The sequence below is a fragment of the Rutilus rutilus genome (assembly GCF_951802725.1).
Source record: "Rutilus rutilus genome assembly, chromosome: 19".
Taxonomy (NCBI): Eukaryota; Metazoa; Chordata; class Actinopteri; order Cypriniformes; family Leuciscidae; genus Rutilus; species Rutilus rutilus.
Window position 1 is genome coordinate 28,927,611 of NC_140232.1, and position 14,466 is coordinate 28,942,076.

The 14,466-nt window shown below is 38.1% G+C and overlaps 1 protein-coding gene across 1 annotated transcript in view; it reads right to left on the reverse strand.

Moving 5' to 3' along the window:
* ntng2a (netrin g2a) overlaps window positions 1-12,962 on the reverse strand; it is a 58,605-nt gene extending 45,643 nt beyond the window's left edge. Inside the window, exons 1-3 of the mRNA XM_084388954.1 lie at window positions 12,365-12,962; window positions 10,724-11,281; window positions 2,849-3,492 (exon numbers count right to left, since the gene is read on the reverse strand). Coding sequence (XP_084245080.1) covers window positions 2,849-3,492; window positions 10,724-10,960 — 881 coding nt within the window. The 5' untranslated portion in view covers window positions 10,961-11,281; window positions 12,365-12,962. The remainder of the gene's footprint in view (window positions 1-2,848; window positions 3,493-10,723; window positions 11,282-12,364) is intronic.
* Window positions 12,963-14,466: the final 1,504 nt, after the last annotated feature.

A 14,466-nucleotide genomic window follows, 5' to 3' on the forward strand; every position in this document is an offset into this window, starting at 1 on the left:
AACACCTCTTCATGGTGGTGCTTTCATGATAGAATTTCTGCCCACACACGGGTGATAAAGGCGGAATGATCCTGATGTTGTCCTCGTGGCACCTCCGGAGCTCCCTCCATAGCCTCTGTCTCTTTGCCAATGTAGGCCCAAGGACATCTCTGAGATGTGAGGTTTACACCGACCCGTTTTATTTCCGTTCGACCTTGATCTTTTCGAAATGCCCTATCAGGTTCTCTGTATATTAACAAAACAGCATTATTTCTCAAAAATCCCTCACGCCAAATTCACCAGCCATCTTTGATATGCAGGTTGCAGTATCTTGGTACACTGGATTTTCAGAAGGGTTTCACGGGAGGGTTCAGGGATGAAAGGGAAGGGGGAATGGGAACAGGAGATGCATCTGATCAACTCAAGTCTTTGCATAAATTAACATGAACCCTGGGAATGGTGTTTATTTATTTATTTCCTCCCTTACCATGTTTAATTAAGGTTCAAGCAATGTCTTTGGGATATTTGTCTGATGGAACACAAGCCCACCCTCCCGCTTTCTAACCGTTTCCAAATCCGGTCCATCTACTGGGACGCCTATTTGTGAACTCTTTCTACTGTCTTGTATCTCACGTCAGATTGCAGCAAGCTGGAGAAGGGAGGATAAAACGCAAGTCTTATCTTTTCACATATTAGTGTTGGGCAAAAAAATGAATCCTGCAAGATGAGCTTCACAGGGAGAATGGTTGTGTCTCATTATGTTCACAGACACGTGGCGTGCTGTACAGCACGATGCCTCCTAAACATTTCTTTTTAGCGGGAAAGGGGCTGATCAAGATGATTTTTCACGAATGTCATCAAAGCAGCAGGGAAAAAAACAACTGAGGAATATGTTTTCATTGTTCAGTCAGGCTATTTTTAGATGCCTTCTGCAGAAATTTGAGTTAGTAGTATCACTGGCACTTCGGATGAAAAGGCAAACATCATTATCAGAGCGCACGCAACGTCTCCTGGCAAACAAGCCACAAAATAAAGAGGTAAATAGGGAAATTAACAGCGTACTTTAATTGCTTTAAACAAGTAACACTTCATCTTCCTCAATTAAGGATTCTTGGCCCATGTTATTATAGGCTATTTAGTGTAATCAGCACTGATTATTAGCGAATGCTTGATGGCTGGGGAAATGGGCCGTGATGCAGGAAGTGTCACTGGTCGTAGAGTCTGATCTGATTATTGTGCCCAACACCCACCAACCCCGTGGACTCCGTTTAGACGAGTACTCACAGGGCAGGCCATCAGGGAGGCCTTGCCATTTTTATTATTCAAATGCTGCTGAAACGCATCCCAATGTTGTGGAATGAATAAAATAACCCAGGACGATTTTCCGCTGGGTATTAGCTTAACATTTCCACTCCGGCGGTCCTCTCATTATGAAACACTGAAACATCAGTCAGCCCCTCTGATAGGCTGCGTTCTGCATGTCCATTTGTCTACTTAAGCCATCCCATTCCCTGTCACCGTTAAAACAATTTCCTCTCTGAAATACCAGAATAAGTATTGATTGAGGGTTTGCATTACCGGAGGTTTGGGCCGTGCATTGATCCCCCTTTGCTGCTGAACATTTTTATCATAGCTGATCACTTCAACGCATAGAACAAATAGTTTAAAATATGCTAAGATTATATACTAAGTAATGTACTAATTTAAAATATACTAAGACACTTACATTGTTGCAGCACCACTCTTCCCAGTCTGTCAATGATGCTCTGTTTAGTTCCTGTTTCTATTGGCGCTATTCCACTGCATGGTACGGCTCGCTTAAATAGTACCATCTCGGTTGAGGTGTGAAAATGTGATGTGTAAACAACACTGCAGCTCACTGATTGGTCAGAGAGAATCGTCACTACCAGCGTCATTGGATTCGCGAAACAAGACACCAAACCCGCTTGCAGCAACAGCCACCGTAGTATCATTTGTTTACACAACTTTTTTAAAGGACTTTGATTTAAACGACCGTCACACGCAACTTGAAAAAAGAAATGGCTGAATCGTGGTCAGTAGACGAGGCGCAGACGTTCCTCTCGTTGGTAGCCGAGGAGCGGATGATGTCACGGCAGTAGGTGGCGCAACTATATATCAGTCTATAATGCTACCCTCTTTGAAGCGGTACTAGTGGAACTGCAGTGGAAAAGCAAACCCGAGACAAAGCGAGCCATACCATGCAGTGGAAAAGCGCCATATGAAGCCCCGTCTTGTGAAAAGCGCAATGTGCTCTGATTGGTCAGCTGAACCAGTGTGTTGTGATTGGTCAACCGCTTCAAACATGTTTCAGAAATGTCATGCCCCTTACCATAACCATGAGTTTTAACACACCAGGCCTCGCCCCCTTTATTTTGTGTATGCTTTGGGCGGGAATTATTTAAATGAGGAATATTGTGACGTACGTTCCCGGAAAAAAAGACTACAATTGGGGTGTTTCAGGGAGTTCATAAACAGTGCTTACTGATATAGAAAATAGCTCCCTTTCGAGTGACTTTATGATTTGTAACTTTGCAGACCTTTTTCATGTTCAAACAGCAACATTACACACTAAAGAAAGTTGAAAATGTAAAAAAGCATAATAGGTCCTGTTTAATTATATTATGTCCAATGTATTTCTTTGAACTATGATAAAACAAAATTCAACCTTTAAAATATTGTTTTCACCTGTGTTGTGCTCTTATACCATTCTCTCTCTCTTCTCCCATAATTTCCTGTCATATCTCTACTTTTTCAACAACAAAAAAAGCTAAAAAAATGAGCGATGAAACAATTAAAAAAAGCAACAACTATTCATAAGTAAGACAAACATAGTGTTGTGCATCATTACCTTGCTGGTATGTCGATATTGGAGATGGCGTAAAAGTACTTGAGCAGGTTGTCTCTCTGTACGTATGTTCCTCCGAGTGCCGGTCTCAGCAGCCGAAGCCTCAGGTTGGTGAAGGTGAAAAAGTCTCGGAGGCCTTTCATACTCTCCATCCGTGTGTATAAGTTGTCCATGTTTTGCAATTTTGTCCCAGCAAATATGGCAAAGCGTTCCCGGACCTCAAACTGCACGTTCTTTTCATTCTTGGAACCGACCCAACGAGAGTATTGCTCAGTACAAATGACTCTGGTCACGTTAGTTGCCGACAGATCCTGCACTCTCTTTGGAGACATCCCGAAGGTCTCGAAGCAGTCATCAGCGTAGTACTGGTAAGGCTGCCAGGTTCGCCCATAGTTCAGGGACTTGTCCAGCACCATTATTGTAGGCCGCCCGTACTCAAAGGTTATCTGGATGTCATCTGTTAACTCAAGGCTTTTGTTCCAGGATAAGGATATGTTGGCCAGAAGAGGCTCGGGATATCGACTCCATGTTACAGTCTGCCAGTACGTGATGAGTCCAGTTCGCTCACGATCTTTCATCAGCTCTGGAGGATGGGCGAGTTCTTTAGTGGAGGCATCGCATTCATCACTACACAGGTATGGGTTTTCCTACAGACAAAGATAAATAAAATATCAAATAAAGAGTGGTACAAAATTAAGGAAGGATAACTAAATAATAATAAAAAATAAACTAATATTACAGATTAAAATATACAAAACTATATATATGATTTGTTGCATGTTTTATAGCTATACACTACCACCAAAAAGTTCCCTAAAGAAAAATCAAGGTTTTCAACATTGATAATAATAAAAGAGGATTCTTGAGTAGCAAATCAGTCTATTAGAATCATGTGGCACTGAAGACTGGAGTAATGATTTAGATGATTCATAAATTCAGATTTGCATCACAGGAATATTAAAACGATATTAAAATAGAAAAGTTATTTTAAATTGTTATAATATTTCACAAAATTACTGTTTATACTGTATGCTTTGTAATCTAGATTATTACAATAATCTAGATTATGCTTTGGTAAACATGAGAGACATCTTTTTTCAACAAAAAAAATAATAATTCGTATTGACCAAAGTGGTCACTACACCATGTGTATATAAATATATATTATTTATGCGCAATCAATTTTTAAAAAGGGGTTTTGCATGTTTTATAGCTCATCATATTATGAAAATGATGTATATAAGATCAACTTCTCTGTATTTAAACAACCTCTTTCCAAGTTCCCAGATGAAATGAACACATTTTAATAATTGATGAATTGATGACTGAACTGACTTCAGCTGAACAATGACACTATTTTCATTTAGAGCTGCTGTACAGCCGAAATGAACTCGGTTTGCATCATTAAATCATTTTCCCGTTTATCACTGTAAAGCTGCTTTGAAACAATCTGTATTGTATAAAGTGTTCTATAAATAAATGTGACCTGACTTCCCATCGCTACTGTAATTTCAGGGTTTGAACCTTTGCCCTAGTGACACACCATGTGTACGGATTAAACCACAGATTGCCATCTGGTCACGCTTGAACCCTTAATTCCCTTGTAAGTAAGCAACAACCATCCCACACAACAAACATTTGAGGAGTTAAAAGTCTCAGCACACACTGCAGCCTCTAAAACCGACAGATCGATGTCCAGGGATAGTTATTGTTTTACAGCCGGCACACTTGAACGTTTCTCGGGCCAAGCGTCTTCATGGACCATTAGCTTCCATTAAGAAATAATTCAGACTACCTGTCCCAACCATCTGGAGTACCTTAGCACTTTGATCCATAACCAGGGAGCACCTTAGCCTAGCTCACCCCGCTGACTCAATCCTGCCGTCTTTCTCTGTATCATACAAATCCAGTCCAACTGTTGCGCCAGGTGGTTCGTAGACTAAACCTCCAGCTATCCTCGCGGGAATCACGTCACAGCTAAAGAGCAGCGAGGCTCTTAGAGGAATGTTTGCCCACTGCTTGGCAGCAGCAAGAAACTGTGTCAGTAAACAGACAATGCAATGGTTTGGCCTTCCTCCGGTGGTCTCACTCTTGTAGACATGTGTGGTTGTGTTGGCTAATGTCACAGAAGAATGCACAGAAGAACTTAGAGACTAATGATTGCTGTGATTACTTAAAGTGAAGTGAGTCATTTCTGTATCATCGGGACAATTGCACAATTTACTAAGATAAAGAAAAAGAATTGTCACGGAATCTGATAACATTAGCCTTAACTTGAGCCGAGTTCGACCTTCTCATTTTGCATCGCACACCATTAAATGGGAAATCCCGACCGGTCTGTATGAGTCCAGTTGTATTACACGTTTGATAAATGGTTCAACATCTCCTAGGAGAACCTACTTTGCACTGAGGATCTGTTTATAGTGGTGGACCGAGAAAGAAAGATGGATGTGTGTTCTTAAAATAAACAGTATGAATCAGGAGATTTTGTTCACAAAAATGGGGAAAATGTTACAAAGTTCATAAGAGCACTCACTTTGTGATAGTATGAAATGTTCTGACCACAGTTAACAAGCTGTGAAGAGCAGATACCACGCTCGTGGACCGTTAGTCTTGTTCCTGGAGAGGTGGCCCTCTTTTTTTCTGCGCCGTGAGTTAATTACAATGAAGGCAGCTCCCTCCGGACGTCCAGTCATATAACAGCTGGCGCTGAACAGCTTCAGAGGGATACAGTCGCCTAATTATACCAGCCAGAAAGTGACTTGCGCAAGAGTTTCAACTGTCCCAGAGAGTGCCAGAACAGGGCTTTAATATGCAAATATATTATCAAACCATTTTAAGCTTATTTTGTCAACTTAGTAATGTTTCTGAAGTTTAATGGATTTGGAGTGCCTCTCAAATGCATTTTAGATCTTATGCTTGGTTTGCACATCACATCCTGTGTAGAACGGCACCAGAGCTCATTGGGAAGCGGCCCGAAACCCCCAGAAAACGTGTCTCGGTACGCTTGTTTGGTGCGAACCAGAGTTGGGATGGCAGCGTTCACACTTATTCTAATGAACTGCACTAACAGAGCAATCGCACCAGAGTTCAGAGTTCGTTTTAATCTAAACAAACCTGCCAAGTGTGAACACACCCTGAGAGAAATGTATTTTAACTTGGCGAAATTATGTTTTTATTTATGCAGTCAAGAGTTTTTTTTTTTTAACCAATACAAAAAATACGCATGCTGTTTTTGAAACAACTGAACAATGAAATACGAGGAATGCAAATTACTACATGGTGATTTGAAGAATCCCCAAGACCTGAGGTGGCATGAAAACAGGCAGATGGGGGATTATTGCTTGTGGACACATGGGGACAAACTCAGTCCCCTTTGGGAGTACAGGATGGGGGAGGATGCGCTTTGGATTCATGGAAAATTCATGAGAAATGACAAAAACTAACCAGCTACAGGATTTGTCTGTGACAAACAGACAACTCATTGTCTAACTGTGATGTTTTCTAGACGTGGTTAGAGGGAAAAATCTGGACCGAATTTCCCATGGTGCATTGCGAGACTGTGCAGTTACTCTACCTGCTATATTTAGTCTTGGCTGTTAATGTGTTTCTAAAACAGGCCAATAGGATTATTCCTCATATGGCTGTACGACTGAAGAGAGTAGTTTCATTCAAAGAATATGTGTGAGGAATCGGATGATACACAACGGAGGCTTTAAACGAGCATGAACGAAAACATAAATCACACCATCACAGTGTATGTTCAGATGTCTACTGTATGCAGCAATGGGTCATCTTTCTGCTTAGCTAAGCTGAGATCTTTCCTCCCTCCCCATCCTTTATACTCTCCAGCGCTATATACAATGAGAGCTTCCAGCAGTAGCTAACATCATGCAAGAGAAGGAAAGGAAAAAAAGCAAGGCGCTGAGTAAAAATGCAACGGCATCTCCTGTGGGCACTGAGTGACTGAAATTTCCTCTAAATCTTTAATGAGCCGGAAAGCATCTCCAAAGAAAGTGAAGTTGCCAAATCTAGAGGGCTTACGTGGATCAATTAACTCGCTTTCAATGTGAAGGAAAAAAAAGAACGCTGATTGTAAACACAGTTTCAACTGGCTTAACAGAGTGCTAGATTCACTATATCAAATATATGTTTTGTATGTCTTGTCAAATTCAAATAAACAAACTAGGAATCTGCGTCTGTAGAATTCTGCCGTAAAATAAATGAATTCTCCAGAATTATATAATTATATATATATATATATATATTTTTTTTTTTTTATACGTTTATTTGTATAGGGACAGTACAAAAAAAACATGATCCCAGTCAAAACTGGAAAATATGTATTGCACATAGAGAGTATAGCAAAAGCTAATTTGCATCTCAGGTCCCTAGAAAGGCTTTTCTAAACAAAATTTAAAAATAAAAACAAAAAATAAAACTACTACTCATAGAATAAAACTACCACAATATGTCACTTATAGACATTCAAATACCTACCTAAATTATACATATTAGAATGGAGCTTTCAACTCTAGCATAAAAAAACTTTTACATTACATTACACTTTTACATACAAAAATGGTTACATTTATATATATATATCAAATTATATAGGCCTCCCCACATATTTTATTTTACTCAATATATGACATCCTGTATATTTTATTTCATGCTATTGTGTAAAATATTCTCTTTTGGTTTAATATAGTATGATTTGTTTTTTTACATAAATCTACCTGACATCTTGTATATTGTATTACATGCTATTATATAATATTATGTGCTATGGTTAATATATTAATATTCTATTAATTTTATTTTCGTTTAATCTAGTCTGAATAAAAAAAAAAAATATATATATATATATATATATAAAACTACTTGTATGCTATATTTTTTTGTTATCATTGTAGCCTATACATACAGAAATGAAACAAATCTAATGAAACTAATTATAAAATGTTTTATTTGTACATGAACTAAAAATATACAAGAAGTCAGGTAGGCCTATATAAAAAAGGAACATAAATAAATAATCTAGATTAGACAGACATTCAGACAGATAGATTTCACACTACATTGAATCCCTGGAGTTGTAACGGTAAACAAGTGTGGATCATTTCTCTTTAACACCGCTGCTTTAAAACACACTGTGACTGCAGGCACTGGAGTTATTCTCACATGGAGCAAGTTTGATCTTGTGAATGCCAGAAGGTCTCCTCAGTTTAAAAGTGCCTGGCCCCTCAGCCCTCCCTCCCTCTCTCTCGCTCAACATCTGAATGCAGAGCAGGCTGATCAGTGGATGAACAGTCAGCTTTTATCGATCTGAGAAGAAAGTGCTGACAGGGAAGGACATGACTACACTCTTCTCCTAAAACTCATCTCCAGTTTCTTCTGCTCAGTAAGCCGTCTCAGGTCGACATGGAAAAATATTCCGTAATCAGTATGCACGAAATATACGCCCTTGTGTCGGGTTATTGTATGAATAGTAGATGAGGACAGAAAGTTTTATGTGGTGCAATGTATTAAAAATGGGAAACTTACAGGAATTGTGGCCAAATGTGTTTTTTGGGAAATATTAACAGTGAATATCTGGTGTAGATTACATCTGTTCTGAAGGTTTATTTATGTTAAAATGTGTGTGTGTGTGTGTGTGTGTATTCATTCATTAATTCATTCATTTAACACTACCATTCAAAAATTTGGGGTCAGTAAGATTTGTAATAAAAAGAAATGTCATAATTATGTGCTCACCAAGGCTGCATTTATTTGTTCAAAAATACAATAAAAACTTACCATTTATTACTTTTTTCTATTTTGAAATATTTAAGAATGCAGCTGAATATTCAGCATCATTACTCCAGTCTTTAATGTCACATAATCCTTCAGAAATCATTCTAATGATTTGGTGCTCAAGTATAATGCTATTATAATAATATAATGTGCTTTCATATTTTTTTTTTCACATTTTTTTTTTTTCTGGGAATCACTGGCATCATCATGTGTTTCAATGTTTTGAGATTATCCCATGGTAGATAGTTATTTATTTTCTGGCAATTTAAATATCTAAGTGAATATTTAACCACAAATTTCAATTTTTTGAAATTCTTTAGGAATTCTTTTAATTTTCGTAATTTCGACTTTGCTATGATTAAACTACAGAGAAAACCCCACCCAGTCTGAAGGTCGAGGGTTGCTCACAGGTATCTCTCCAGCTGGAAAGACCCCGGCACCAGGGCGAGCCGGTGAGAAACCCTGGCATTTTTTACAGCCTTATTGCAGGTTACTGCCAAAGAACCGCAAACTTAAAACAATTATGTTTCTTTGTAAACTGAGTTTGAGAACCTGAGTTGGATCTGTTTCTCCTACATTTTACTTTTGACAACTAAATCCATCACCACAAATAAAAGACTTGTGAATCACTATGCCTCTGTGTAATAAATTTGATTCTTGAAAAATCGATTTGGCTACTGAATTCCTACTCTCTTCACAGTCCAGCTACCCACCCGTTGTCACTGTGTGAGCCGAACGGTATATGGTGAGAGAATGATGTCATAGAATGAGCAATGTCTATTCTCTCTCTCTCTCTCTCTCTCTCTCTCTCAATGGCATCCTGTCTTTTATCCACACACTCTAAATGTGTGAATTAGCACCCCGTCAGAAGCAGCTCTCCGTCTCCGGGCCCCATGCGTAGTGTCAGTCCAGCTGGACAAATCCTCTATCCGATTATTGTGCAATCAAGCGTCTGGCTAAATTCCCAAAGCATCTCTGATGGAGATTAACTTTGGCTACACTCATACTTTACCAACCTGACAGAGGGCCTTCAATTCACCCCTCAAAACACTGATTGTAAATGAATAATATTTTCATGGTTGTGACTGCCCTAATCTCTCTTCTCAAGTATGTCGCAGAGTAACCCGGAATGTCGATCGGTCACCAGATGTGCCCTGGTAAGACGCAGATTGTTTGCGCCCACACGCTCGGTGCTAAACCTGAGTTGATTTACACAGATAATCCTGCGGTGGCTGCTGTCTCGTGCTACACTGAAACTACACTGAAGAACAGCTGTGTAGGCACATTTACACATCCACTCGGGCTTTGTTGAGTCTCTGAACAAAAACATTGTTAATGGCCACATGTTGCAGATTACTGTATAATCTGTGTGAAGACATATCAGGGTTACTTGGAGACGTTTTAGAATTCTTGTGTCAGATCTTACTGTAATGTTTTTTTGTTTGTTTTTTTACTTTCTTTTATCCTTTCTTTCCAAAAATAAACAGAGCCAAACTATTTTTATGTCTGATTACTTGCCTTCTTAAAGCAACAGTCCACCCAAAAATGACTCACCCTAATGTCCTTCCAAACCTAGCTGTATGACTTACTTTCTTCTGCTGAACACAAAAGAAGATATTTTGAAAAAAGTTGGTGAACACCATTTCGGTTCCCATTCATTTCCATTGTATGGTCAAAAAAAGTCGATGGGAACCAAAGCTGTTTTTGTTTTCAATATTCTTTAGAAAACCTTCTATTGTCTTCACAGGTTTGGAATGACATAAGGGTGAGTAAATATCCCTTTAACAGGTTTTGATAAGCAAACCCATATCCTCAATATGCATTGGCAGTTAATCACAATAATAACATTATTACAGAGGCATGTACTGTATTATGTATATGCTAGGATGTATTTTCTTTCGATTTAAAAAGTGACTTTCTTTGCTATTAAACTTCTAAAGTTACACCGAAATTGCATCAAACTTAAACTATCATAAATAAACATGATTGGAAACTATATTTGCATGCAAACACAAGCTGTTCCAGTAGAACAGATGTAACTGACAAAGCGGCAGAGCCAAAAGTGATCCAGTCCAAACTCACCAGAGTGCAGAACCTTTCCGGTGGGTTCCCACATGTGATATCGGGAGGCTCCACTCGAATCTGCATGTACTCCTTCATGGGCGTGGGTTTGGGCTGGCAAGCGTAAAATTCCCATGTTGGTCCATCGTCTGTGCTGACCAGCGACTTACAGATATCGTACTGGCCGAGAGTCAGGATAATGCACTGTAAGAGCAGGAGCGCCTGTGAGAGCATGGCACTGGATGGGTCCATGGGCATGAAAGAAAGGCAAGGAGTATCAGCATGGAAATTATTTAGATTGAGAAATTTCCCAAATCCATCATGGTGGCGGTTTCTTGCAAAAGGGCAATGTCTGGTCCTCCGTAGAAAACTGTGTGCGAATTTGTAAAATGTGTAATAATCAGATCTGTTGTGACATTCTCAAAATTCAAACTTCAGTTTCTATATGTGGCAACTGACTTCCTGTTCAGGGGTGGATGTCACTTCAATTCAGAGACATAAAAAGCATTTAGTGGTTGTCTGAGTCCAATCTGAGATTCATGTGTGATGAGATTAGCTCTTTCATTTCTGATGGTTTGCCTAGGAAATAGAAAAAAATGAATTAAAAAAACATATGCTACAGTTTTAAGAAAAACTGTTATTTATGCAGTAAAATATTTTAAAATACAATGCATGCATTTGCATTAGAGTTTATGGAGAAAAGGAATATTTTACAAGGCAATATGTATATTTTATGATAATAATCATTGTATATTAAATGCCTTTAAATTAAATGTTACATTACTAAAGGTTTATTTTGGTATCATGTGTTTCTCTGATGGTGTTTTGTCTTATTATACTGGTCACAGTTGATTGAGATGTTGGTTATGATTAATTTAAAGTCATCATGGTCTTATTTTATGTTTATCAGAACATTTTTCAGAAACAAACCGATTTTAATAACCCATCTACGTTGGTATATTGACATTATATGATTTAATGGCATATTCAGTCAGGAACTATAAAGTAAACTGACACCATTACGACTAAAACATCGTCACTATTTTTACGATAAAATTCAGGCAACCACAGCTATACTAGTTGTTCCACCCCAAAATTATTTATTAATTTTTTATACCGTAGCAGAACTTTCAAAGCTGTGCTTCGAGAATCTGCCACTCCATGTGCCCATCTTTTCTTAACTTTTACACTTCGACATTGCAATTGGAATCTTTTTTAATAATTTAAAAGCTTAAGTAGGTCATCTGGACAGGACATGGTGCAAAATGATGCGAATTAATCAATTCTATTTTGACGTGACATGAAATGCGCGCGAATATTAAACAAATGTATTGTATTTATCTAGAAATAATACGTATAAATCAAGGAAATTATAAATGTAGCCTATATAACTAACTGAAGAAATAAATATCTTGTCTTTTTTTTTTTTTTTTTTTTTTTTTTTTTTTTAGAAAACTGAGCAAACAAGTTTAGTTAAAAGCACTTAGAAAATATCAGGGATTTACAATAGACAATAACCTATTTTTCTTGAGCTAAAGTTACTTGAATTCATCAAAGAGCATCTGAAAAGCTGACCATAATCTGAGCGCTTTTAAAGGATTCAGCATGTTCAATTGCCAAAATATTTAAGACTAAATAAGTGACACACTTGAGTAAACTTACCCTGGCTCCAGATATCAGCACCATTACTGTACCCAGATGAATTTCTTCTGTATAAAGTCTCTCTCTCTCAGTCAGTTCCCTGCCATATCACTTGAGATGGATGAGAAACACATGCACACGTTACTCCTCTCCGTAGACCACAGCAAACGCTTTCCCCTTCGTGCTTTCTTCGGCTGACGCGTAGTTTGTTGGAAAGCATTCTAGATAGATGCCCTACATCCAGACTGCTCCAAAGCGAATCATGTATTGCCTGAAAACGTGCATTTAAAGTTTGTCTTCCTGCCCCTGCCTTCATTGATGTATATGTCCTGTGCGCTCAAGGACAGACTTCAGAGTAGCTACTACACCTCCCATTCCCATTCCCATCCCCGCTCCTGCTCCATTCACCCTGCCTAATCTACTCTAGCTAGCCTATCTATTTGCGCATCGCAATATCTGACTTTCATTAGTCTTTTGCAAACCTCGATGCATATACTTTTGGCCACTGCAAACTGCCTGCCTTGTCTAGCCTAACTAGTGTGGAACAGAAGTTTATCTACGGGCTTGAAGAGCTGAACCGTCCCAGCAGCAGATGAGGCAGTCCGCCCCGCTTAAAGAGACAGATCAGAGGCTGAGGATTCCACATCTCCTCCTCACAAGTCATACAGACAGAAGCCTTACAGAATATACCATAGCTTCGGTTAAATTGTATTAATAGGTATAATAATGCAGTAAAACTGTGGTAACTTGTATGAATATATGTATGCATGTATCTGTCTGTATGAATAAATATATAAATAAATAAATAATAGGGCTCCCCCCTAATAGTCGACTAACTTATAGTCGACTAGAAGAGGTTTGGTCGACCAACATGTCATTAGTTGGTTAGTAAAAAAAAAAAAAAAAAAAAAAATTCCACAGGAAGTGACGAAGTCATGCAGTCTGTCTGTGATGGACAGATCGTTAATGCAGGAAATCCAAACATTCGCCTATCATTCATCGGCCTCAAATAGGCTATGACTTATCACTTAAAACATGCAAGTAGTAACAACTTTACAAGTCCACTCGCAAGTGTTAGAAACATGCGCCGCATGACAGGCGCCGGCGCCATCACTTGCATTTAACTTAAAATTCTTAAAATACATTTTTAGTCATACAGATAAGAGTAATGCAAACTCAAAAGGGTCTTTACAGTTCATTTCAGTTTCATTATTGTAAAATAATGAAAACAAGCAGGATGCGCTTTCTGCCGTCTTGGTCTCAGTCACATCACAAAATCAACCGAAACTCACAGACATGAGAAATACATCTATGGAAAGCTTGAAATATCTACTTAAATGAACCAATTCAAATATTCTCAGATATGTTATCCATATGAAACATGCACATATAGGCGTGTCCACTAGCCTAATGCTGAGATGACGAGTCAGCATATATTAGTGACTTAATCTCTGCAGCCAAAAACACAGAAAACATTATCAATAAATTATTATAAGGTTTAGACAGTCTCCTTCGGTTTTTACGACACACTCATAACCATTACGTTTGCCGGTGCACTGTGACAAGCTTTATGAGTGCTTTGGAGCGCTGATTAGACTATGTAATATACAGGCGATTAAGGCTTGTTACTATGATTTAATGGCTTATTATGCTAATAAACGTGCGATTAGTCGACTAATTGGGTACTAGTCGACTAGAAAAATCTTTAGTCGAGGGCAGCCGTGATAAATAAATAAATAAAGATTCTGAAAGTTTCATATGCTACAAATAACTTTCTTAACTATGGCATTTTGGTGAAAACAAAACAAAATAATATTTTATTTTATTACTTTAATAAATAGTCTGTGAAAAGAGGTGTTTAATCCTCAGAAAATGTTGAACATCAATCTCAGTATGTTATATGAGCTGTTATATTTAAAGTTATATTTATATGAGGTTTGCATTTTTTGCAATTATACTAAATAATTAAATACTATTTTAAACCCTGACAATAAACATTACAAGTACAAACAAACAAACAATAAATTCATAAATAAATAGTTTACGAACACACCAGAATGGGCAACATGATTGCAGGTAGTTGCATAATTAACCTTACTTAAGAGGTCTTTAGTGCTTTAAAA